This window comes from Trichoderma reesei (assembly GCF_000167675.1).
Source record: "Trichoderma reesei QM6a unplaced genomic scaffold TRIREscaffold_17, whole genome shotgun sequence".
NCBI classification, from domain to species: Eukaryota; Fungi; Ascomycota; class Sordariomycetes; order Hypocreales; family Hypocreaceae; genus Trichoderma; species Trichoderma reesei.
Window position 1 is genome coordinate 439,480 of NW_006711164.1, and position 22,948 is coordinate 462,427.

General features: G+C 54.4%; 7 protein-coding genes across 7 annotated transcripts; 3 read left to right on the forward strand and 4 right to left on the reverse strand.

The window, feature by feature from the left end:
- Window positions 1–6,357: 6,357 nt before the first annotated feature.
- TRIREDRAFT_65705 (uncharacterized protein) lies at window positions 6,358–6,516 on the forward strand (the record flags this gene model as incomplete). Its single annotated transcript, XM_006967370.1, has 1 exon — window positions 6,358–6,516. A coding segment is annotated over one exon (159 nt), but the record flags the coding sequence as incomplete, so codon positions are not given.
- An 879-nt stretch (window positions 6,517–7,395) lies between these two features.
- TRIREDRAFT_80191 (uncharacterized protein) lies at window positions 7,396–9,487 on the reverse strand (the record flags this gene model as incomplete). The annotated part of the gene is made up of 5 exons (XM_006967476.1): window positions 9,377–9,487; window positions 9,209–9,288; window positions 9,037–9,132; window positions 8,659–8,954; window positions 7,396–8,589 (listed from the first exon to the last, which is right to left on the reverse strand). The coding sequence occupies exons 1-5, from the start codon at window positions 9,406–9,408 to the stop codon at window positions 7,396–7,398; spliced, it is 1,698 nt and encodes a 565-aa protein (XP_006967538.1). The 5' UTR covers window positions 9,409–9,487.
- An 816-nt stretch (window positions 9,488–10,303) lies between these two features.
- TRIREDRAFT_50429 (uncharacterized protein) lies at window positions 10,304–11,056 on the forward strand (the record flags this gene model as incomplete). Its single annotated transcript, XM_006967371.1, has 2 exons — window positions 10,304–10,328; window positions 10,429–11,056. The coding sequence occupies 2 exons, from the start codon at window positions 10,304–10,306 to the stop codon at window positions 10,800–10,802; spliced, it is 399 nt and encodes a 132-aa protein (XP_006967433.1). The 3' UTR covers window positions 10,803–11,056.
- A 920-nt stretch (window positions 11,057–11,976) lies between these two features.
- On the forward strand, window positions 11,977–13,831 carry TRIREDRAFT_109806 (uncharacterized protein; the record flags this gene model as incomplete). Its single annotated transcript, XM_006967372.1, has 2 exons — window positions 11,977–12,007; window positions 12,462–13,831. 2 exons carry the CDS (start codon window positions 11,977–11,979, stop codon window positions 13,829–13,831), a joined length of 1,401 nt encoding a protein of 466 aa, XP_006967434.1.
- Window positions 13,832–14,418: 587 nt separating this feature from the next.
- Window positions 14,419–16,356, reverse strand: TRIREDRAFT_123026 (uncharacterized protein). Its single transcript, XM_006967477.1, has 6 exons — window positions 16,217–16,356; window positions 15,901–15,919; window positions 15,805–15,816; window positions 15,321–15,604; window positions 14,852–15,235; window positions 14,419–14,723 (listed from the first exon to the last, which is right to left on the reverse strand). Exons 1-6 carry the CDS (start codon window positions 16,253–16,255, stop codon window positions 14,487–14,489), a joined length of 975 nt encoding a protein of 324 aa, XP_006967539.1. The 5' UTR covers window positions 16,256–16,356; the 3' UTR covers window positions 14,419–14,486.
- A 1,459-nt stretch (window positions 16,357–17,815) lies between these two features.
- On the reverse strand, window positions 17,816–20,478 carry TRIREDRAFT_80200 (uncharacterized protein; the record flags this gene model as incomplete). The annotated part of the gene is made up of 1 exon (XM_006967478.1): window positions 17,816–20,478. The coding sequence occupies one exon, from the start codon at window positions 20,476–20,478 to the stop codon at window positions 17,821–17,823; it is 2,658 nt and encodes an 885-aa protein (XP_006967540.1). The 3' UTR covers window positions 17,816–17,820.
- A 1,106-nt stretch (window positions 20,479–21,584) lies between these two features.
- Window positions 21,585–22,780, reverse strand: sod1 (Copper/Zinc superoxide dismutase). Its single transcript, XM_006967479.1, has 5 exons — window positions 22,736–22,780; window positions 22,224–22,403; window positions 21,979–22,130; window positions 21,821–21,917; window positions 21,585–21,762 (listed from the first exon to the last, which is right to left on the reverse strand). Exons 1-5 carry the CDS (start codon window positions 22,746–22,748, stop codon window positions 21,740–21,742), a joined length of 465 nt encoding a protein of 154 aa, XP_006967541.1. The 5' UTR covers window positions 22,749–22,780; the 3' UTR covers window positions 21,585–21,739.
- Between the last annotated feature and the right edge of the window lie 168 nt (window positions 22,781–22,948).

Here is a 22,948-nt window from a genome sequence, read left to right on the forward strand (position 1 = left end):
TGCCACTCAATCTGCTCGCGAGCATACTCCTCTTGTTCAAGGACAAACATGTGGTGGTTGAAAAACTGCTGGAGCTTTTCGTTTGAGTAGTTGATCAGGAGTTGCTCAAAGCTGTTCTTCTCAAAGATTTCGAAACCAGCAATGTCAAGAACTCCGATGAATCGAGAGTCTTCCAAGCCCATCCCGGTGCGATCGAGCTGGCGGTTGATCCGCGCGACAAGATCACCAAATCCTCGCTCGTAGATACCCTTTGCCAGAGCGTCCAGGCTGAGTCGGACCTGCTCAGGAGTTTGGACCTTCTCAACCCACTCGCGTCCAGCTTTCACCTTGGGATGCAAGAGGCCTTGGAGGAATGGCTCGAGTGGCACGCCCAGGAGCTTGCAGACCTTTGCGGCCTGCAACTTGGCATCCGCTGCCAGTCTGGCTTGGTCTGCGCTCCGGCTCTCTTTCACGACATCTATATTTCCCAGGTGTAGGACCGCAGCAATCGTGCTGAGGATGGACAATTGGTCCTTGTCGGAGAAGCCGATCACGTCGAAAGCCTCCAGAAGCGCGTTCCACTCCTCCTGATCAGATACTCCAGCCACGCTATCGTGTCCGTTGCGAGTATACGCAAAATCACCAATGTCAAGCCCGTCCAACAGCAGATCTCTTCTAAGCTTTGGATCCGCTCCCTTCAGGATCTGGTAAAAGATGTGGTAGTTTCTCTCTTGCGCATTGACCCTGACAACCCTGGACTTTTCTAGGAGGTACCAGTCGATGAACGCTCCAGTAATCGCGCCGTCTCGACTGAACTCGATTCGGATGAACTTTCCAAATCGCGATGAATTGTTGTTCCTCACTGTCTGAGCATTACCAAACGCTTCCAGGATAGGGTTGGCTCGGAGAATCTGCTCCGACAGGTTGGCGTGTCGAGTTTGGTTCTTGATTGGGGATCCCGATTGCGCAACAGCTGCCAAGTACTGGATGACCTTTTTCGTGTTCTCCGTTTTTCCAGCACCAGATTCACCAGTGACTAGGATACTTTGGTTGTGGCCCTCGTCGACCAGGTTGCGGAACGCTTCGTCGGCCATAGCAAAGATATGAGGCTTGGTATCGTCACGGCTCCGTCCCTTGTACATGTTGACATAGTCGTTGGAGTAGATCGGTAGGGGGCAGTAAGGGTTGACGGTCACCAGAAACAGGCCCGAGTAGGTGTATATCAGGTCTGACTGGTATCGCGTGTGCAGGTTGTGGACGACCGACGCCTCGTTCAGATGGGTCAACTCGGCCATATCGTTTGCCTTGTCGAACTTGGCGGGGTTCACTTTATCAACGCTCTCGGCATCGACTTCTCGCTGCTACAAGCCCACGTCAGCATCAACTGGTAGGCCATCATGGCCAGGGAGGTAACTCACAGCTCCATTGTCGGTCTGCACCAGGATTTTGTTGCCCTCTAGTTCCTCAATCACCCAGCCCTTCACGAAAGCTTCCTGTGGATCTTTAAGCCACACATATCGCTTGCCGGAGAAGTCGTTCTCGCCCTCGATACTCTTCACAGCATCCTGGTTCTGTCTCAGGTCCTCCTCCTCCTTGATGAAGGACGGAGCAAAAGTGCTTGTATTCGAGCTGTTCCCTGATCGCGAGTCGGTTCGATGCTGTCGTGATACGATGCCGGCTGGGGCAATCGCTGTTCCAAACGAACTGTTGGCTCTCGGCCGTGCAGTGGAGGCTGTAGAGGCTGTAGAGGCTGTGGAGGCTGTAGATGGCGGTGTCGACACGCTGGGCGAGACCGTTGGCGAGGCGAAGAGGACTGATTTTGGCCTTCCAGAGGAGGGCATTGCCTGTGAGGGAGAAGCATTTCTTGCGAACGGGTTGTTGCGGCGCTGCCCCGAGCCGTTCGTGGGAAATGACATTGTTGGTGATAATCGAGGCCTCAAGGCCAACACATGCCGATATGCTGCTGGCGCTGGTGTTGACCCGTCCTAACTCGTGTTTGCTTGCAGCTGCCGCGTAGCAGTCAAAGGGTTAGATCTGTAATCAAAGTCTTGCTTGGACTTCGGTCGAAAGAAAAGAAAACAGTAGTACAAGAAAGATGCATTGGCTTGGGTCGTATCAGAGCATCGCCTAAACAAACACGATCAACAATAAGTGCGGTGACAATTGGGGGCAGCTCCGTGATTGCCCATGTCCATGCATCTACGAGCACCCTGGTTGCTGGGCAAAGACCCCGCCAAAGTAAACAGAGCAATCCCACGTGACCTGGCAATCGCGATACTACTAACAAGGACTAGTATCGTGTGGAGATTCGCTAACCTGGTCGGGGTTAGCGCAGCCGTGGCCACAGCGGTGCTGCAGTACGTACCTACCCAAGCTACAGGTACCTTACCTCTATGACCTTGGCTTAGGTAAGCCGGCGACCCGATCTCTTCTCGCCAAACGAAATTGTGCTTTCATCCCACATGGCGATTCATCGCGTCAATCCTCAGTTCGCTCCGCAGACAACGACTGGGCTCGGCGTGACAGTAACAACCGCGAGCTGTTTCGCTGCTCAGTGACTGCCCAAGCCCCGGATAGCCTTGCGTCCTTGGTACGCTCCAGGTTAGGTGCCTCCGGTTCCGCCACTGCACAGGCTCGCCCTGCCCTCGACGATTTCTCCTCCCTCGACCTCGAGCTCATCGGTTTCCACAGCACATCCAACAAGGCCTCTATAAACCACCAACCTCCACCGCCGATTAACCGCACATCGCAACGACAGTTCCTGCCAGTGAGCAGCCTTCTCACGCTTATACACCACATTGGGGTTGTGCAGCCACTGGTCAATTCTTGGACTCGGCCAGCAATGGCTCAATCAGGCTATGGGTACGACTACGACCCGTCACATAGCTATCCTCCACCACAGGCTCCGTATGCGCATCAGCCGTATCACTCCACATATCCAGTTGCAGCGAGCAGCTATCCAAATGGTGCGGTGCGAACCATTGTGCACAGCGAACCGGCTTCCCGAGATGCCTACAATCACCATAATATGATTCCTGGGCTCGCTCTGAACTTCTCGCAGAACGCGGCACAGTGGCAAGATGGCTGGGCGAATCAGCAGCAGCCCGCATTTGGGCCCGGCCACCCCGCTACTGCTGAAGAGAATGTTCCCACGCAGCAGGCTGATGTGAGTGAGGAAGGTGAGGTCAGCGAAGGCGAGGTGGAGGATGTCTATGAGCCAAGGGACGCTGAGATCGTCGGCGGCCCATCATACATACATAGGGATGCAGGCAATTACTCCGGATCGAGCCAGACAAACGGCAGACAGGTAGCTAGCGATCCGTCGACCGTCTTCTCTGCCGGTAAGTTCTTACCATACGCCACAATTTCAAAGATCCTAGCTAATCGAGTATTGTTAGGTCGAGAACGCTCTGGTTCATATTCTCCTTATCTTTCGCCTCAAGAAATTAACCACCAATCTTCCAACGGTGAGTTTCGCCTATACGGGGCACTCTGGGTCGCTCCAGTGACTAATACTCATCATCAGGACCACGGTCGAACAATGCCACTCGTCCAGAAGTAGCAGAGCCGGTTACCAAGATGAACGGAGAGAACCGATCTGTCCCCAGCTCACCGCACGTCAAGACCGTTGCAGCGGCCCGAAAACAAGCCCGGGATGCCATTCTTCGCCTATGGCCATTGAACGTACGATATCAGGACTACGTTAATGAGGGAATTGACAAGTCCATATTGGATGGCCTCTTCGAGGAGCTGGGTTTTGATAGAGCTGCAGCAGGCATTACCGCAGCTGCCACGTCTGGTCACGAGAAGGAGGCAGCCTCGGGACCTCAAGATGGATCGGCGCACACCGGCAGCAGCCAGCACCGACACGAAGCTGTAAAGCCCCCGTTAAACGCACCGACAAAAGAGAAGCCAACAAAAGAGATGGCGGCAAAAGAAAAGACAGCGAAAGACAAGTCAGAAGAACGCAAGGATCGCATTGCACGGCTCCTAGCTGCCAAAGGCTCGAAACCGAGCACTTCATCAGTGGCTGCGCCTCCAGATTCTGCCAAAGCATCCGCAGCCATACCAGCCTCAGCTCCCTCGCCGGCCGCAAAGCAGCAACGCTCATCAAAGACTCAGTCCGAGAAGTCGAAGATTTTGTATCAGAAGATGGAAGCTCTGCGAAAAGCTCGTGAACTTGAGGCGCGAGGACAAAAGCGGCCTCATTCAGACGAACCTCCACACCAAACCCGCCAAGTAGAAGATAAGGCCGACAAAACAGCCTCGTCCGATGCGTTTACCAGTGGCGTACGTACTGCCTCGAGGGAACGCACGCCAGCCCAAAGCGCCAGCCCCAATGGGCAACCTCCCTCAATTCCGGGCCTTTTCCTCTCTTCCACACCACAGCCTCAACACCCTGCACAGCCGTTGACTTTGGAGCGCTCAGCCTCTACGGGCCTGGTGGATTCTAACCCACGGCCTCTCAAGCGTCCGTTTGGCCAGACCAGAAAGCCTATACCATTCCTCATTGATGTCAGCGATGATGAAGATGCCGAAATGGACATTGACTCTCCCGAGCAGAAGGCAACAGCGCTGGCTACGCGGACGCACCCAGGGCTCAAGACTACAATGTCCCTTCGTCCCAATCCATCTGTTGCCGACAGTGCGGCTGCAGCTCAACAATACTCGAGTCCAATTTCCACGCCTCCTGGCATAGGCAGCGACAACAATGTCGCGAAAGACAACCTGGACAACATGACGAAGAAGATTGAAGCCATGAAGAGAAGAATCGCAGAGGCTGAGGCGCGTAAGAAAGCAAAGCAGTCCCAACCAGATTCACCAGCTCTTCCAACAATGAATGTCGACTCCACCAATGGCACTTTTGAGACGATCAACGACAGCAAGGCCACGAGTATGCCTGTATCCCTATCCATCGAGTGCCAGGCCCTTCCACGCTCAACACCTCCAATGTCAGACCCATCGCCAGGGCTGCCTCAGTTATCCGAAGCGAGTCCCCAGAGCGGAAATGAACGACATCGCAGTCGCTCGCGTGCGGCTAGCGAACGCCTTCCAATAATCGAAGCCCGCCGCCGAGAGCAGCAGCTCAAGCTGCAACTCTTGCAAGCTCAGATTGCGAATATCCAACGCGAGATCCAACAGAGCTATGAAGAAGAAGAGAAGTTGAAGGAGGATGTTGATGAAGTATCAAGCAGAGAAGAAACACAAGAACCACAAGGTAAGCTTGATCCACCGGTTGCCACAAGATTTGAAACTAACGATGTTCTCTGATCAAGCCTTATCTCCAGCTAAACCATCAAGCCCATCACCCCCGACAGACGCGATGGACATTGCGAGCATATCCCCGCAACAAAATCTTGCTGCTCGACAAGACCATGGGGCGTCGCCACATCAACTTGAAGAATCCCAAAACGAGCAGCAGCCCAACGCTCTCGATGCTGAACAGGCCGAACGAGAGCCGTCCGCCAATGAGATGATCACAACCCAAGCAGTGAATACACCGACTGTAGTCGTTGGTGACGCTAGCCAGGAGCCTGATCAGACGGGTGTCTCCATGCAAGACGACGCTTCCATCACAATGGTAGAGGAGACGGCAGGGGAGGCGGTAGAGGAGACGGTCGAGGGGACACAAACTTCCGTCATGTTGGAAGCCGGCGACGCCAACGACGCAGAAGACGGATCAGATGACTACGAGCCTCCAGACGCTGATTTATCTAGCCCTTCGGCAGGATCTTTGCGAGCTTCAACTCCCTTCAGCCCCGCGCCTGCTGACCTGGCTTCGTCTCCCGCAGTGGGCACGAGTGGTGTGCAGGATCAAGAAAACGCGCCAGAGACCACTGCCGCCCAGCAGATATCTGCGGTTCAAGAGGATACGGCTTCTGAAAGTGGAAGAGAAGTAGACGTTTCCCTGCGCATGGAGGGCCGACCCCTTTCTCTAATAGCTCAACAGGTTGACCAAGTAAGTGAGGCAGTGGCGGCGCCGGCGCCGGCCCCAGTCCCGGCCTCTGATGCACCTCAGACCACATTCGTACCATATGAGTCGCCCCTTCGATACTTCCACGCGTATCGTTTCCATCCCGAGTATTCCAAAACCGTCTCGGGCGGCCTTCGGTCTTTAACATACAGCAATAAGATAGACGTGAAGCACCAGCTGTGCCCCGACGAGCTGCTCAACAAGAGCTGCTCGAAGGGCAAAGACTGCGAGTTTCAACATTTCGAGGACATGAAAGCGCCGGGTATGTATATCCTGGAGCCAGGTGCTCGCTCCTGCTCTTGCGAGCTTTTGCATAGAGAACGCTGACATGACGGGTGTGTGATGCTCAAGATGACCAAATCCTCCTCCAGCTTGGCGCGCACAGCGAGTTTGACGAGTCGAGGAAGAACGAGTACATCAACGGGCTGAAGCTCCTCTTGACGGATTTTCGCAACCGCAAGGTCAAGGACTTCCAGACCATCAGCCAGGGCATTATTGACTACCGAGCCCAGTTTCTCGGAGACAAGAGCAAGATCCTCCCCCTGGGCGGCGTTACGATCTGACGTGACCTTGTCATGATGCTCATTCCCCTCCCTCCTCCACCTATATCCCCCCTTAGGTGCCCTTTTCCGTAATCCTAACCATACTGCACATTCATCTTGCGTAAGAGATTAAGCCATCATATCCGTTGACAAGCTTAGCCGGCATCGAGATGGGAGCAGCGTTTCGAAAACGCCCCATGGGAAACCAACAATCGGGTTTCATGTTTTCTGTTCTCAAGTCGGCGCCTTTGCTTAGCATGGAGACAGATTGCATTGAAACCGGTGCATACAGATCTAGAACATACGTACATGCCTCTACTGCGCGTGTCGAGATACCCGCGCCCCCCTTCTTTCTTTTTTTATTTCGTTATCATTCATCGGGTCTCTTTATATGAACGGCACACGCTATAATGAACATAGAGATATCTTTCGAGCCCGGGAGCGTGGCGCGAAAAGAAGAGAAAGAGTTGGGATATCTGTGGATACTTCTAATACTATTGATAATTATTTGTTTCAATTTCTCGTCTACGGACAGACAGGCTGCTGGGGTTTACTCTCCATCGGATATATGGGCTCCTGGCGCTCTTGTTTTGAGCGGGCGAGAAACAGTAGTCTTTGAAATTGATTGCATGGTTTACTTTCGTTGCTCCTTATTTGCTCGTGTGAAGATGATTTGTGGCATGAAGATAATTTGCTTTGGTATTACTATATAGGTAGGGTATATTTTCCAAGTTTCAACGTCGCCATGGACAGATGGCATATGGGGTTCCCCCAATCCAAAAGTTACGCCTTGAAAGTTAACGAGCAAGCCAAGGATCCAACAAGAGGTATTAGAAGAATAACAAGTGACGCCCATGTGACAAGCAATGCTCCAATGAAGTTGCATACAAAACGCCGCCCTCACTCATCTCGTACACCGTCGACGCTGACTGCTTGAGTGACAGCACCAGAAGGACCGCTTCCTCTCCGGACACCTACTCCTTTCAGCTTCTCGACAGGGCGGGCTTCGTCCTCGCTCTTCTTGATGGCGGTTGTTTCTTTATCGGGCGCAACCTTTGGGACGCGCTGCTCCCGTGCGCGGTGCTGCAGCTTCTTGGCCTCTTCGCTCGCCGACGACGACGACGACGAGGACGCCACGACGGAGGCGTCGCTCTCGCTGCCCCTGTGCGGATGAGCGTGCACGGACGCGGACCCCACGAGGCTCTCCTGGCGAACAAAGTGGTACCGGTCGTACTCTTCGGCGGTGTGCTCGGCGTCGGTGAAGCTGTCGAGGGCGTCGAAGACGTGCTGGAAGACCTGGGTGTCGACGTCGCGCGCCCAGAGGAAGTCGAGGTGCTCGTAGTGCGGGATCTCGGTGGCGACCGTCTGGCGGGGCAGCTCCTTGAGCATGGACTTGATGTCGACGAGGGAGTCGCTGCCGCCGTAGACGAGGACGACGGGCGTCTTGATGTTGCGGGTCGGGTACTTTGCGACTTTGGAGTACTTGCTGGACGAGGCCACGCTCATGGGCTGGTAGACGTCATCGTCGTACATCTGGAAGCACTTGTTGCGGATGATTTGGAACCAGTGGACGACGCTCTTGGTGCTCGTGAAGGAGTACAGGTGCGGGTACGCGGCGAGCTTCTGGCTGGCGGAGATGTTCTTGGTGCGCCAGCCAAAGAGGAACGAGAGGCCCATGTCGATGAGGCGGCAGAACAGGGGCGGGTAGAGCAGCGTCTCCCACATGGTGGCGGAGCTGAGGATGGATCGCCTGCCGAACATGAGGTAGAGGACTTGGGGCGAGGCCTTGACGAGGGAGTCGACAACGCCGTTGGACAGGCCCGCGGGCGCCATGGCGGGCGCGAGGGCGATGAAGACGTTGACCTGGTGGTTGAGCTTGGGATGGATGGCCAGCGTCGCGAATGCCTGGGCGGTGCCCTGGGAAAAGCCAATGTACGAGAGGCTCTCTTGGCCGGTGGTCTCGAGGATGTACTCGATGCTGTTGGGGATATCGTGGAAGGCGAATTCGTCAATGGAAAAGTCCCAGAACTTGAGCGACGTGGGCGAGCTGTGGATCGACTTTTTGGAGTATTTGTTGCCGCGGTTGTTTCCAAACTGATGGGTTCCCTCACGTTAGCAGAAGCCAGAGAAGAGGCCACGGATTATATATATAGCTGTACTCACCCAGACGTCAAACCCCCTTTCCACAAGCTCAAAGGGCAAGCATCTCTGCTCGTCCGTCAAGCAGACCCAGACCTCGGAGTTCATCAGCAAGCCGTGATGCAGATACGCAACGCGCTTCTTGGTGCTCTTCGGGCCGCAGTTGACTTTGGAGCCCTCCTCGCCCTTTCGCCACTGCAAGCGGTGCAAGCCCAGCAGGAACCCATCCTTTGTCTGGACTATGTGCTCTTCGGCTTCGTATCCCCAGAGTCGGCACAGCTCGACGAAATCGGAGGCATCGCGCACAGAGGTGGAAATCGCTAAAGCTTGTGTTAGTGACGACTCGGGGTAGGGGGGGCTAGACAGTGCAGTGTCGAAGGGGGGGACGAGAACGAGACCAACATTTCTTCTTGCTCTCTGCCTTCTTCTGCGCCGGCGAGGTGAGCACGTTAAACAGTCGTCGCGAGGCCCGGTAGAAGAATTCGACGAGGAACGAGGCTGTATGTGTAAAAAAGGGGGTCAGCAAGATGTCGCCGATGCTTGGATCTGGGCGTGTAAGTTAGGGACTACGAACGTAGTGCCAGTGTCAGGACTCGGATGATGACCTCGAGGCCAACGAGGAAGAAGGACACGACAATGGAGATGTATTCGGTGCTGTAGGCAATCATGACGAGCGGTTAGCACACGGATGGTGATCGTGGGGACGAGCAGAGGTGACTGCGACGGCGAGGATGATACATACGCATGCAGCCTACCGATGAACGGAAGAGGCATCACGTCGAGAGACTGATATCTCGGCTATTGTTTTTTCCTTTCCAGTCTTGTTACGAGGAGTGTCCCATTGTTGCCTCGCACTGGAGAGGCAAGCATGTGGGAGCAGGATGAAGGGGAAATAGGCAAAGAAAAGAAGAGGAAGCGAGATTGGGGAAGCTGGGGAGAAGCTTGTTACAGGATCTAAATGAATCTAGGGGATCGCGGCACAAGTGATGTCACATGTAAATCTCCCAAAGGGTCAGGTGGGCCCGTGCCATGGCTTGGGATTGCTTACCCTGGAGCAAAATTGGGCAGAAGCGGGTGAAAGAAGAAAGAGACGAGCTGAGCCAATGAGAGTATTGATGGGTTATGGAATGCGTATTTTTACGCACCTGGTATAGATTCTGATTGGTTTTGGGGGGTTTTCTTTGTTGCACAAGCTGTAAACGGGGGTTGGTATGTCTGCTGATGTTTGTACTATCCACAGACAGGATGAAGAGCATCATGGCGAAAAAATGTCACACATGAATATGAGACCCATTTACCTTATGGCTCGATATCAATGAAGTACACATACAAAGTGAATATACCACAGGTTAATATTAAGTTTGCATATCCTACTCGAATCAGCAATTCTACCCTTCCTTCGAACTCTACAGAAGAAAGGCAACCAAGTAAAGAGAAGCAGGGTCCTGTTCATGTGAAAATAAGCGGTGGGGCAGCGTCAAGTCAATTCGATCCTTAGCTCCAATCCTCAGCCCACCAATCACAGTCCATCCATCAAACAGCCTTCTCAAGCTCATCATCAGACGACTTTTCCCAAAGAATCGCAGCCTCGCAGATCCTCTGAGAGACTCACGTCCCAGCATCATCCACCAACTCACACAGGCAGTCAAACCGCCCATTTCTACCCAAGATGCCAAACTCGTGTCAAGAACTACGTATGCCCCAGCTCCCCTCAAACCTCTATCCAGCGTCACTTTCAAAACCCCCACGGCAAAAATATATATCAGAGATCCCGCTGACAAGCCACCAAAACAGGCGACGCCCTCGCGCAATGCCTCCAGGAATCAGACTGCGTCATGGTCCACCGCAACAAGGCCTCCGACTGCCTCCGCGAGCCCCTCTCCGCGACCCTCCCGACAAAGTGCCAGCAGCTCAAGAAGGGCTACGGCGAGTGCAAGCGCGGCCTGGTCGACATGCGGAAGCGCTTCCGCGGCAACATGCCCGTGACGTACCGGTCGATGGAGGCGTCGGAGCAAGGCAAAGGGTACCAGCTGTACGCGGGCAAGTCTGCGTTTGGCGGCGGCGTCAAGGAGACGGACGGCAACGAGCCGATTCCGCAGGACTGGAGGGAGGTGGAGAATGAAAAGTACCGGCTGGAGCAGCAGAGGCTGGCCTCGGGCGGGAAGTGAGGGTTTGAGGGCTGGGATGAGGAGAACAGGGATGCAAGAAGAAATAAGGAGACATATGAGCGAACTGCGGAGCATGGGTATGGCGTTTATGGCGTTGATTTGGAGTAAGAGAGGGAAAACATTTCATCTGGCTGGTTTGATACCCGCGAGATGGCTGGAAATTCCAAATGGATGAACTTGATACTTGGATATACTATAGAGAGAAGGGAATGGCCCATCTTCCTCGGGGAGAGCATGGCGCATATGGTATGCGGCATCAACGAGAAGGTAGGTAGCTATAGACTGTACTATATAAGGAGGCATCTCGCCGCTCTGCACACGGACAATTATATATCCCATGACCTTTCTGTACAGACCTGGACGAGATACATACCTGGACGAGATACATACCTATCTAGCACCTTATAACATCCGGTGCAATGGACTGAAGACAGTACCTAGGTAGTCCCCCGTGACCTGCTGCAAAGCATCAGGAGCTTGTAGCTGCAACCCGCCAGTCTATACAGCACCTTGTGACAAGTCTTTGGCACGCGCAAACAGACGAGTTTCACTCGAAGAGCATTTCAAGTTCCAAGACAAGCATCATCTATGGATATATATATCTATATATAATATATCTAATAACCATAAAGCAAGTTGATAATTGCCCTGTCAAAAAGTCATCCCTTAATACCTCCCTGACAGTCCTCCGGACGCAGACGCCCCAAATCCACGTAACGCCTCGCATCGGATCGGCATTCCTAGCCGCCGTCTCCCGTTTTTCCGTTGCCGGTTTGCCGGTATCGAGTGTCCGTTTTCCTGACATGAGCTGCTGCTTCAATCTCTGTACATTTTCTGTATAGGTAGCTAGGTGGATTGCCCGTGAAAAACACCAATTTTATGATAATGAAACTCTTCTCTACACTCAAATAAATCGTAGCAAGTGTCCTTCATATTGTCTCGTGACGATTTCCCCAGATTGATTGTCAGTGAACATCAATCAGTCGATCCAATCAATCGCAAATCGATCAACCAAAACGGCTTGCACGGACATGTACCGCAGTCCCCACAATGGCAGCAAGTCAAGTATACAGTACCCACTGCATGTCGTAAAAATGCCCTTCACCACCAGTAATAGCATGTATCTGTACTCAGTCCAGCATCTCCGGGTACTTTGATTCTCAAAACGCAAAACATGCAGCTCCAGAATTCTAAGCGCCTTGGCAGTGAGCTTGCTGTCGTCATCAAAATCCCGCCCCAGAATGAAAACGTCCAAACTAGAAAAGATACTCGTCGCTCTCAGACCAAGGGTCTTGAATGCCATACCTAACAATAATATGTCTTGGTAACTGCAACAAGTACAGACGATACGCGTGCTAGCAGATGGAAAAACCCTAGAAACAGCCGGCTGCAGAGGAAAAGAGGCTAAAAAAAGGGAAAAAGGGTTCCTTATCCCCCCCCCCCTTAAACCACCAGAGCTTCCTTGAGGACCGCACCGTCAAGTCAAAGCTCATTGGATTCCATTCCATTTTTGCCGTTTCAAGAATTTGCCGTCCTTCTGTTCCTTTCTTCTCCTGCCCTGTCCTCATCCACCATTCACTACCCTCCCTCTCTCCCAATTCTTCCTCTCTCTCTCTCTCTCTCTCTCTCTCCATTTCAATGACTTCAATCACCCCGTAGATCAGCCCATCACCACCATCACCACCAACATCATCCCCATCAACAACAGAAAAAAGAAACAACGTCATCGGCCACAGCGCCTCTCGCCACAAACCCCCCCAAGAATGGCCCACCAACCACATCGCCGAGGCATCGTGGCCGCCGCCCTCTTCTTCCTCATCGCCAGCATCTACCTCTGCGTCACACGCCTCTACATGACCGGCACCAGCAGCACCAGCAGCACGCAGCAGCTGCACCCGAACCCGCCGCCCAAGGACATCCACGTCCAGCTCACCGACGCCGACCTGCCCATGACATACGGCACCTTTCCGCGCCCCAACATGGACGGCCTGACGCTGCTGGCCACGCTGCCCGACTCGCTGGTCCCCACGCCCTCGAACAAGCGCCGGCTCGTCATCGTCGGCGACATCCACGGCATGGACGCCGCGCTCGAGGCGCTGCTGCGCAAAGTCGACTTTGACCCCTCGCGCGACCACCTCATCGCCGCCGGCGACATGATCAACAAGGGGCCCGACTCGCCGGGCGTCGTCTCGCGCCTCATGCGCCTCAACGCCAGCGCCGTGCGCGGCAACCACGAGGACCGCGTCCTGCTCGCCCTCGCCGAGGCAGAGGCCCAGACGGGCGTCAGCAAGGAGCTCGCGTCGCCCGACGCCGAGGCGCACCGCGGCGAGGCCGAGCTCCTGGCCACCGGCCGCCGGCTCGCCACGGAGCACGTCGAGTGGCTGCGCAGGCTGCCCGTCATCCTGGCCGTCGAGCCGCTGCGCATCCTCGTCGCACACGCGGGGCTCGTGCCGGGCGTGCGACCCGAGCTGCAGGATCCCTGGGCCGTCATGAACATGCGCACGCTCGTGTATCCCCGCGAGGAGATGCGCAAGAAGGAGGAAGGGGGCAAGAAGAAGCAGAAGAAGAGCAAGGCGAAGCGCGATGCGGACCAAGCCTCTCCTGAAGTAGCAGCATCATCATCATCATCATCACCTCCCCCTCCTTCTAGCGACCAGTCATCAGCCAGCGCGCCAAAAGAAGAAGAAGAAGAAGAAGAAGAAGGCGAAACGCTCGAATCGATCCAGCAAAAAGACGCCTACGCGGACCGCCAAGTCGCCATCCCCGTCGAGAGCCGCGACGGCGAGAAGTGGACCAGCGCGTGGAACCGCTTCCAGAAGAGACTCAAAAAGTCGCACCGCTACACCGTCGTCTACGGGCACGACTCGAAGCGCGGCCTGCGCGAGGAGCGCTACACCTTTGGCCTCGACTCGGGCTGCGTCAAGGGCAATGCCTTGACGGCGCTCGTGGTGCAGGCCAAGGAGGGCGACGGCGGCAAGGGCGAGTGGACGCATACTGTGATGCAGGTCCAGTGCAAGGATGCTGCTTGATGTTTTTGGGAGATGCGGCGGTGGGCATTGTGTGAATGAGGAGGAGGTATATCTTTTTCTTTTTTTTTTTTTTGGTCATGGTTTAATCTGGCTTTTGGTTTGAGCGGACTTGGGGATTTGTCAAGTCGTGGCGAATAGAGATGATTGTTTGGCTGTTGTTGATTTGGGATATACTTGCTGGATGGATATATATATAATACCTCGGATTTCTCTACATGAACAGCACTGACGGCGTTGATTCCTTCATTTCTTTACATTGTTTGATTCACGAGGACTGGCTGTACGATATGAGTCAATATGGAGATCATGTTCTACAGGGTTTGGATATCGCAAGGAAAGGTCTTATATAGCCTGTACAGCTACATCGTGAATACGACACGACGGGACCATGATAAATCAAGCACAAGACACATGCTCCATTGGCAGCACATTCATTCCCATTTTACTGATTTTTATTAGTGCTTTTTCGACGTAGATACGCACAAGCCACGGGTCCAATCTCAATCTAGTTTTCATTCAAACAGCCGCAGCCAAACACGAATCTCTCCAATCTGTTTTGGAAGACTGCCATTCAGAGCGTTCAGGCAGTCCTCCACAACTTACTGCCCCCCTCCTCTCCTTGACACCAATTTACACTCCTTGAGAATTGCTTAGCTTAAGCAGACAGCTTCTGCCTCAGAATGTCCTTGAGGGTGACGGCGTCGGCGGCAAACTTGCTGATGCCCTCGCGCAGCTTCTCGACGGCCATCTGGTCCTCGTTGAAGTCGAAGCGGAACAGGGACTCGTCGTTGATGTACGACTTCTTCTCAATGTTAAGGGAGGCAGCGGCGGCGGCGTCGAGCTTCTTGGGGACGGGCTCGGTGGAGTTGAGGAGCTCCTCGAGCAGGTTGGGCTGTGTGGTTCACACATCACATGTCAGCAAACAAGTAGACTTTGAGAAAAAAAAAAAAAAAAAAAAACCCCTGGATTTCAGGGTTGGACAGAAAGAAGAAATGAAAGGAAGGGGGGGCGGTTTCTTACAGAAATGGTCAGGTAGTCGCAGCCAGCGAGCTCGGTAATCTCGCCCGTGTTGCGGAACGAGGCACCCATGACAATGGTCTTGTAGCCAAACTTCTTGTAGTAGTTGAAGATGCTCTTGACGGAGGCGACACCGGGGTCCTCCTCCTTGGAGTAGTCCTTCTTGGTGCTCGCCTTGAACCAGTCGAGGATGCGGCCAACGAAGGGGGAGATGAGGAAGGCGCCGGCCTCGGCGGCGCCGATGGCCTGGGGCAGGGAGAACATGAGCGTCAGGTTGCAGTTGATGCCGTGGTCGCGCTGCAGGATCTCGGCGGCCTTGATGCCCTCCCAGGTGGAGGCGATCTTGATGAGGACGCGCTCCTTGGGGATGCCGAGCTCCTTGTAGAGCTGTGTATTGGGCGATGATGATGATTAGCTTTCCATTCTTCTCGGCCAGTTTTTTTGATGATGCTTCATGGTCCAATTGCCTTACCTCGATAATGTGGAGGGCCTTGTCGACAGAGGCCTTGGTGTCAAAGGAGAACCGGGCGTCGACCTCGGTGGAGACCTTGCCGGGAACAATCTTGAGAATCTCCTTGCCGAACTCGACCAGCAGGCGGTCGAGGGCATCGTCGACCTGCTGCTCAATGTCGCCGCCCTTCTGCTTGGCGTAGTCGATGGCGACGTCTATCAGCTTGGCGTACTCGGGCTTCTTGGAGGCGGCCAGGATGAGGGAGGGGTTGGTGGTGGCATCCTGGGGCTTGTACTTGGCGATGGCTGCGCGGTTTTGTCCATGTCAGCTGTTCTGTTTGCATCGGAAATCGAATCAGGCAGAGACGAGAGCTGGAGCTGCTGCTGCTGCTGCTGCTGTTGCTGCTGGCGTGTCTCGTAGTCGAAGCCAGCTTCGGGTTCTCCTTGAAGGAGAAGAAACAGCAGAGAGAACTGCACAGGAGCGAGGGAGGTTGAGAGAGACTAACCAGCAAAGTCACCTATCGCAAAGCAAAAAAAAAAAAAAAAGAGTTAGCCAAGCTCCAAGCATCAGGAGACATGAGGGCGGATGGTGCGGGAATTACCAGTGTCAGAGACGACAACCTGTTTCAACACGGAAACAGAATCCAATTGTCAGCACTCTCGAATCCTTACAATCCTCATCGATCAAGCAAGAGCCAATTGCGCAATTGCCGATGCCATTCCTCCGCGCCTCACCGCAGCGCAGCACAGAAGCCGGGCGTCACATTTTGCCCCCCCTCTGGTTCCCCTTTGTTGGAGGGGTAAAACCATAACGTCGTTGCTGTTGCGCAATGCTTTGGCGGGGTAGACGGAGGAAGAGACAGCGGCAGAGGGCAGAGTCAGAGAGGGGGGAGAGGGGGGAAAAGTGAGGGAACGTACGGTGCCAGTGGCCTTGAGCTGGTCAAGAGAGGAGCTCATTGTGAATGTGCGAGGAGAGAATATTGACTAATTGAGAACAGGTGTAGAATAAAGGTTGTGTTTTTATTTGCCTTCTCTGTATCGTGAGAGAAGAGAGCGTGGTGTTGCAAAGAGCAGGGTATTATGGAGAAGAGAAAGAAGAATGAGGGTAGAAACAAAAGAAGCGCCGGGGAAGCCAGAGATGATATATAAGGTACCTACCTAACGTCATGCCATGCATGTACCACCTACGCCTACAGTACTGTCTACCTGCCTTGCCTACTCCAGTATTACGGACACACACATACACACACACACACACACGCACCACCTCTTGTTGCAGGTACTACTAGCTCAGGACAGTACAGGCAAACGCAGCAAAAAGGCATCCATCACCAGCTCATCAACTGTTTCGCCCCCCTTCCGTTGCCCACGAAAGAGCGGGGCCAGTTAAGTCATGCCGGCCCACCGGCCGCTTGTTGAGGGTGAGGCCATTCCATAAGCTACTACTAGGTAGGTAGGCAACCTAGGTAGGTAATACCTAGGCAAAGAGCAAGCAAGGCTTTGTTGGAGGGGGGTTATTAAGCCTAGGAAGTTCCCAAAGTTCCCAGCATGGCCATGCCTTGAACCAAACTCTCCTGTGTCTTTGTTTTGTTCGCCCCTTGGTTTGTCACCCTCGCATAATAATTTGAATCAACCCACCAGCCAAAACTGATTCTACCTTTCCAGGTACCTACCTAGTAATACCGTACAGGTACAAGTACCTTATACCAACATCCGACGCATCGGTGGCCACTCCTCGAAAACGTGCCACTTATTTAAACATCATTTCACCTCTTCTCTCCTCCGACTCCACCGAAAAAGGCCGGGTCGGCAGGAACTTTGAGGGAACCTTTTGACTGGCTGAGAGAGCCCTCTCCAAATCCCCCATCAATGTTATGTCATCAGTCCGATCAGCGCAAGCAGCATCGCATCACATCCATCCGCTTCGCTCGGAGTCGGACTACCGTGTCCGTACTTCTAGAAGATCCGGCCTCTCGCCCGGCCATTTGTAACACATTCGGGTCGAGATCGTTATTATTTGCAGCCGGCCTTTGATTAGGTACCTACATACCTAGGCAACAATACCAAATGGTCCTCTTAATACCTACTGTGTCTTCGTTTCTTGTGCTATTTCCGTATTATCCCAAGCAAAGGTGACCCTCAATTGCCTCGTCAGGGGTTGTGATGCGGAAACAGTCGGCATGTTGCATCATAGCAGCCTTGCTCATGATTCGCCTGCATGCACATACTTACTAGTAGAGGCTGACATCACGGGGTCGCTTCTTGGTGTAGTGTCCATATCGGCTTCTTCCGATGCTTTCGACACTTCGACTATTACACACCACAGTCGTTTCTCTTCCCCATCACTTCAATGCCAAAGACCAACAAGAATTGAACATAGATTTCAACTCCATCTTTTGCCCAGAAAATCACCATCGAAATGCCATTTTTCGCTTGATGCCGAATAAACTATGAAAGATATTTTCCCCTTTCCTTACAAACCTCCTTTCAAACAAGAATGAACAAGCCATGACATTCGCCTCTTAGTCCTCAGTAATGTCACCATACTCCCACATGCCCAGCCTGTCCTGCTTCGCCTGGCTCTCAACCTCTCTCAAGTGCTTCAGGTATGATTCAAAAGCCTTGCTGCGCTCCCATGACTTGAGCTTCTTGGGCACCATGCCGTATCCGCTCGCCACAATCTCCTTGTTAATGGAGTCGTTGGGTCCGGGCAGAGAGCCGTCCGCCTTGGTGTCGTACAGCGTGATGTAGCTGACGTTCTCCTTGCTATCGACATAGTCAAAGTTGCCAACCAGCCGCCTGCCCTCGGTCAGATCAGCGATAAAGGCAATGGCCTCGCTAAAGTAATGGGCGCCCGTGGGCAGCTGGACAAACGACAGCGATGCGTCAATGGCTTGGGCCTTGAGCCTCTGCACACCAAACTGAGACTGGTCTAGGGATCGCAGGCTGGACCAGGGCACCTTCTCCGTGTTGCCGTAGTCGACGTAGATGACCTCGGACATCTTGGCTGTGCGGTCGTTGGCCCGGACTCGCGCACGGTACCATTGGTCGTCGGCCGAGAACTTGGCAGACACAAACTCGCCAGTCTTGGGAGCCTCCGCCAGGGGCTTGTTGTTCTTGGAATCGATGTGGAACTTGCGGAAGTCGCTCATCAGGGACTCCAGCGCGGCCGTGCCCTTTCCAATCTCCTGGATCTTGAGCTTGCCGTTGCCGTCAATGCTGGTGATGATGACGTCTCGGTAATCGGCGGGCTTCTTGTCCAGTGTGACTTCGGCCTCGGGCGCGTCGGCCTCGCCAGACTCCTCCTCGGCGTTCTCCTCCTGCGAAGGATCGTAGTCATGCCACATGCCCTTTCTGGCCTCCTTTGCCCTCTTCTCCGCCGCGAACAGCTCGGCAGCGTTACCCGACTTTTCGGCAGAGTAGGCGTGCACCGAAGCCAGGCCCTCCTCGACCAGCACCTTGGCAAAGTTCTCGCGGCCAATGTACAGACTGCCAATGAAGCCGCCGACCTTGTCCATGTCGTGGATGTCCACCTCGCAGTCTCGCTGGTTGCATCGTCGGTTGGCCAGGTCGAGGGCCTCCTTGCCAAACGGCTCGCCGCCTTGTCCATCGGCGCGAGGGGCCCTGGGGGCGCGGATGCCGCCCAGAACCAACGTCAGCTTGACGTTCTCGCGCGGGATGAGAATGGTGAATCGAGAGCCGGCCTTGCAGAAGTCGACAATGGCAGGCACCTTCTTCTGTCGCTGCAGCGTGGCGAGCATAATCTTTGCCTTTTGTGTGTTTTCTGAGAGGTCCAGGTACTGCTTGGCCTTTTGGGGCTTGCCGGACCACATGCCCTTCTTCTCCTCCTTGGCCTTCTCCTGAGCCGCAAGCAGCTCATCATAGTTGGGCGCCCTGTCGGTATCATCTTTCCGGTGTCGAATGACAGAGGCCAGTCCGGCTTCCACCAGCGCAAGACCAATGTTCTTTCCCTTCTCGGTGACGGTGGCCACATCCCTGGCCTCGAAGCCCTCGGAAGCGGGCTTGGTTCCGTCGACGCTCACCTTGACGTGCTTGCCGATGAGCCTTGATCTCACAAACTCCTTGGCCTCGTCTCTGAAGGGGCTCTCCGAGGGCTCGTTGGTGCGAGGCCCTCGGATGCTGCTGAAGCTGATCCTCTTCTCCGTGTTGTCGTTCTTGCCCTTGACCATGATCGTATCAGCGCCAATGATCTTGGTGACAACCATCTCGTTGGTTCCAGCGTCTGCCTTGGCCACGTGATGCCTGTGTAGGCGGAGCTTCTTGGCCTGAGCCTGCTTCTCGGCGGCTCTCAGAGGTGCCATCTTCTCTCCAAGCATAGTGGAGTGGAAGTCGTTACACCTGGCCAGTCCCTCTTGAAGCAGGAACTCGGCAATGTTGCCTCGGGGGTGGATGACGCTGGCAATGAGCTGTCCCTGGGCGCTGGCGCCGACAATCTCGACCTTGACCTGTCGCTGAAGCAGTCTTGACTCAACGAACGCTTTGGCCTCGTTTCCGTATTCCTCGGCAGGCTGCGTAGCACCCGTGGAAGGAAGCGTGCGCTCGGTGGACGGAGTCCGGATACCGGCAAGGAGGGTCAGGGGCTGAACGTGTTTCTTATCGGACAGCAGCAGTCGGACCAACAGACGATCACCGCTCAACACCCTCTCGACGATGCCATCCACGGTCTTGCCCTTCCACTGCGTCAGGAACTCGGGGCCACCCAGGTCATTCTGTACCTCGATGGTGCCGTCGGTGCCCGACCAGAGCCCCTTGGAGGCGCCCTTGGCCTCGGATTCCAGAGCACGAAGCTTCTCTAGCCTATCGAGAAGCTCCTCCGACTCTTCCTTGCGGCCAGCGTCCTCACGGACCTTGACCCAACCGGCCTTGACAAGCTCATCGGGCAGGAGAGTTCCGTCCTTGAGCTGAGCAGTGCCAAACTCCCTGCCGGTCGTGGGAATGGTATAGAGGACTGTGCATTGAACGGGCTTGCCCACCACGAGATTTCGAAGGTATTCGCGGGATTGGAAGGCAAATGGCTCGTCTCCCTCTCGCTTGAGGTGAGGGGCCGAAACGTAGGCAAGGGAAAATGTGCGTTCGGCCGCGGGATTGTTGGCGCTGGTGAGGACCAGAGTGTCGCCGCTCAAGACACTCTTGACATTGCCGAAGAAGGTCTTGGACATGATGGGCCGGGAGGGAGGAGACAAGGGGGAGACCTATTTGAATCGCTTCAAGTTAGCAAGAAGGCTGCCTTTGGGAGGAGTGCTTTGTAATTGTTGCCGAGATATTGTTGCAAGGAGGTAGATGTTGTGAAGTATGGACGACGGATTGAGACGTCAATTGCCACGAATGTGGAAAGATTCAAAGTGTTCATGGATGGCACTGCATCTAAACCACCTCTGTGACATCTGAAAGACACGGAATGACTTCGTAGTTGTCACTGCCGTGGGGAGCAAGAGGGACACATGGAGAGGACAGCAAGGTGGCGATCTCTGGAGCACCGCGGGGTTGATACATACCTGAGCGGGAGACGGAGAAAGAAATGGCAAGATATCTGGGAATTTACCGAGCCAAAATGAAGTTTGGAAGGATGAATTGAGCAACAGAGAAGCAGACTGCAGCGTTGATGAAGGAGGAGGCAACTTCAAGTTGTCGTGTGCCTTTGAGGCAAGGTGTCAAGTCCCGAGGCTCTCTAGTACGGAGTACCTGCTCGTTGAGTCAGGCCGCCAGCCAACACGCAGGTAGTGCGGGTTAGCTCAACAGCTTTGCATTGTTCCGGGTGGCTTCATTGTGGGGTCGCAGCACGAGTTCAGGGGACTTTTTGAGGCTGCCTGGTGGCGGATTGGCAGCGCTGGCAATGCTGGAGAGGCCCTGAAGTCGGCGCGACTAATAATAAGCGACGGGGAGCTGGAGGCGCGGGGTCGAGACTTCAATGTTGGGTAGCTCATGGGTAGCAGGAAGTTGGCTTTTTGGGGAGGGCAACCAGCAAAATCAGGATTTGGTGACCTGATATACCTTCAGCTACAATTTGCCTACCTGATCTGAAACTCGCACAGGTTACACAGCATAATGCCTCAGAATCTAGATTAAATGCTCCGGGCAGCGCTGAACCACGGAAGCAGCCGGCGGACTACACTAGAAGCAAGAACCCGAGCAAGGCGTCTGGTGATGTAATGGCGCTTGTTCGCATTACCCCTCCATGGATGGCTGTCGTTCACATTCGCCCAAAGTACCTTAAATCACGAGCTCTGATAGAGGTCTGAACGCTCTGTGAAGAGACAAGTCTTTTGCTTGGAAGATGGGTTTTTTATTTTGTTTTATCTGTATCGTACACCTGCTAACCAAAGTTGAGGCAAACTACAAGTACTCAGTCGCTCAATGGATTTGGTTCAATCTGCAACAAGCTTTGGTAGAGCATGCGGTAGCTACAGGATCTTGACAAGCTTAGTTGGAGATGCCAATGACACCTGGAAAGACAATGTTAGTACTTTAGTGATCACAAGGAGGTATCAGTGGGCCACATACCGCAGGCAGGACGAGGGCCAGCGTTGCCAGTCTTGAGAGACTCCTCGGTGTCGCCCTTGCCAAGGTCGTCGGTGCCGGCGTGAATGACCACGGTGCGCTACACAATGCATCGTTAGCATGTTTATTCCACCGAGATTGGTTGAAAGGATGCTTCTTACGCCAATGACGCTGTTGGGGCCGATCAGCTGGATCAGGTTGTCGGTAATGGTGCCCTTGGCGTTGCCCTGAGCATCAGTGTCGACGTTGCCGAGATCGCCAACGTGGCGGACCTCATCGGTGGGAGCACCGTGGTTCTTGCCGAAGGGGTTGACTATTGGTTGGTTGGCGAGTCAGCAAAACCTGACGATCAAACTGCGGTCCATGGAGAGACCGGTGCACTCCCGGGCTCTGGAAGGCGACTTACAGTGAGGGCCGGCAGAGGTGCAGCCGTTGGTGTTGTCACCAAAGGTGTGGATGTGGAAACCACGCTTCGCGTTGGGGTCGTTGCCGGTGATGTCGTAGGTGATGGTGGTAGGGGCACCCTCCGAAGCCTGCTCGAAGACGACGGTGCCGGAGACCTTGGAGTCTCCTCGAAGAACGCTGACTGCAGCACGGAGTTAGCCAGATGCAATGCAGCTGCTTGTGACAGTGACGGTGACAGCGACGGCGCAAACAGCCCCAGGCCCAGGCCATCAAGGGACTCTCGTGTGCTGTGCCCATCAAGGTTGCGGCGCGGCCCGTTCTCCAACGACGCCGGCTGAGCACAAAAACCCCCTCAAACGAGCTCAGGGATGAGCACAGCATGCCCCCCCCCTCTCGACTAGCGACGGCTACTCATATCTATAAATGGAGATATGGAACGTATAAAGCCGGGGAGGGCGCTGTCTCTGGCAACCGGGCGACGGTAGTGTGTGTTGGGCTCTGGAGGCGTCTTACCAGCTTTGACCATTTTGGCGGTTGTGTTTACAATTGCTTCGATTGTTGCAACGGGCTACTGATGACGATGATGGAGAGGTGGAGAGGACAGAGTTTTGAAGAGGAACGGACCAGCGAAAGGGCAGCTTTTGGCTCCGGAGTTACGAAAGCAGCTCGTCGCAGCGTGTGGGGGCTGTTCCGAGCCCGAGGCACCTCTTCCAGCGTTCTTCTATC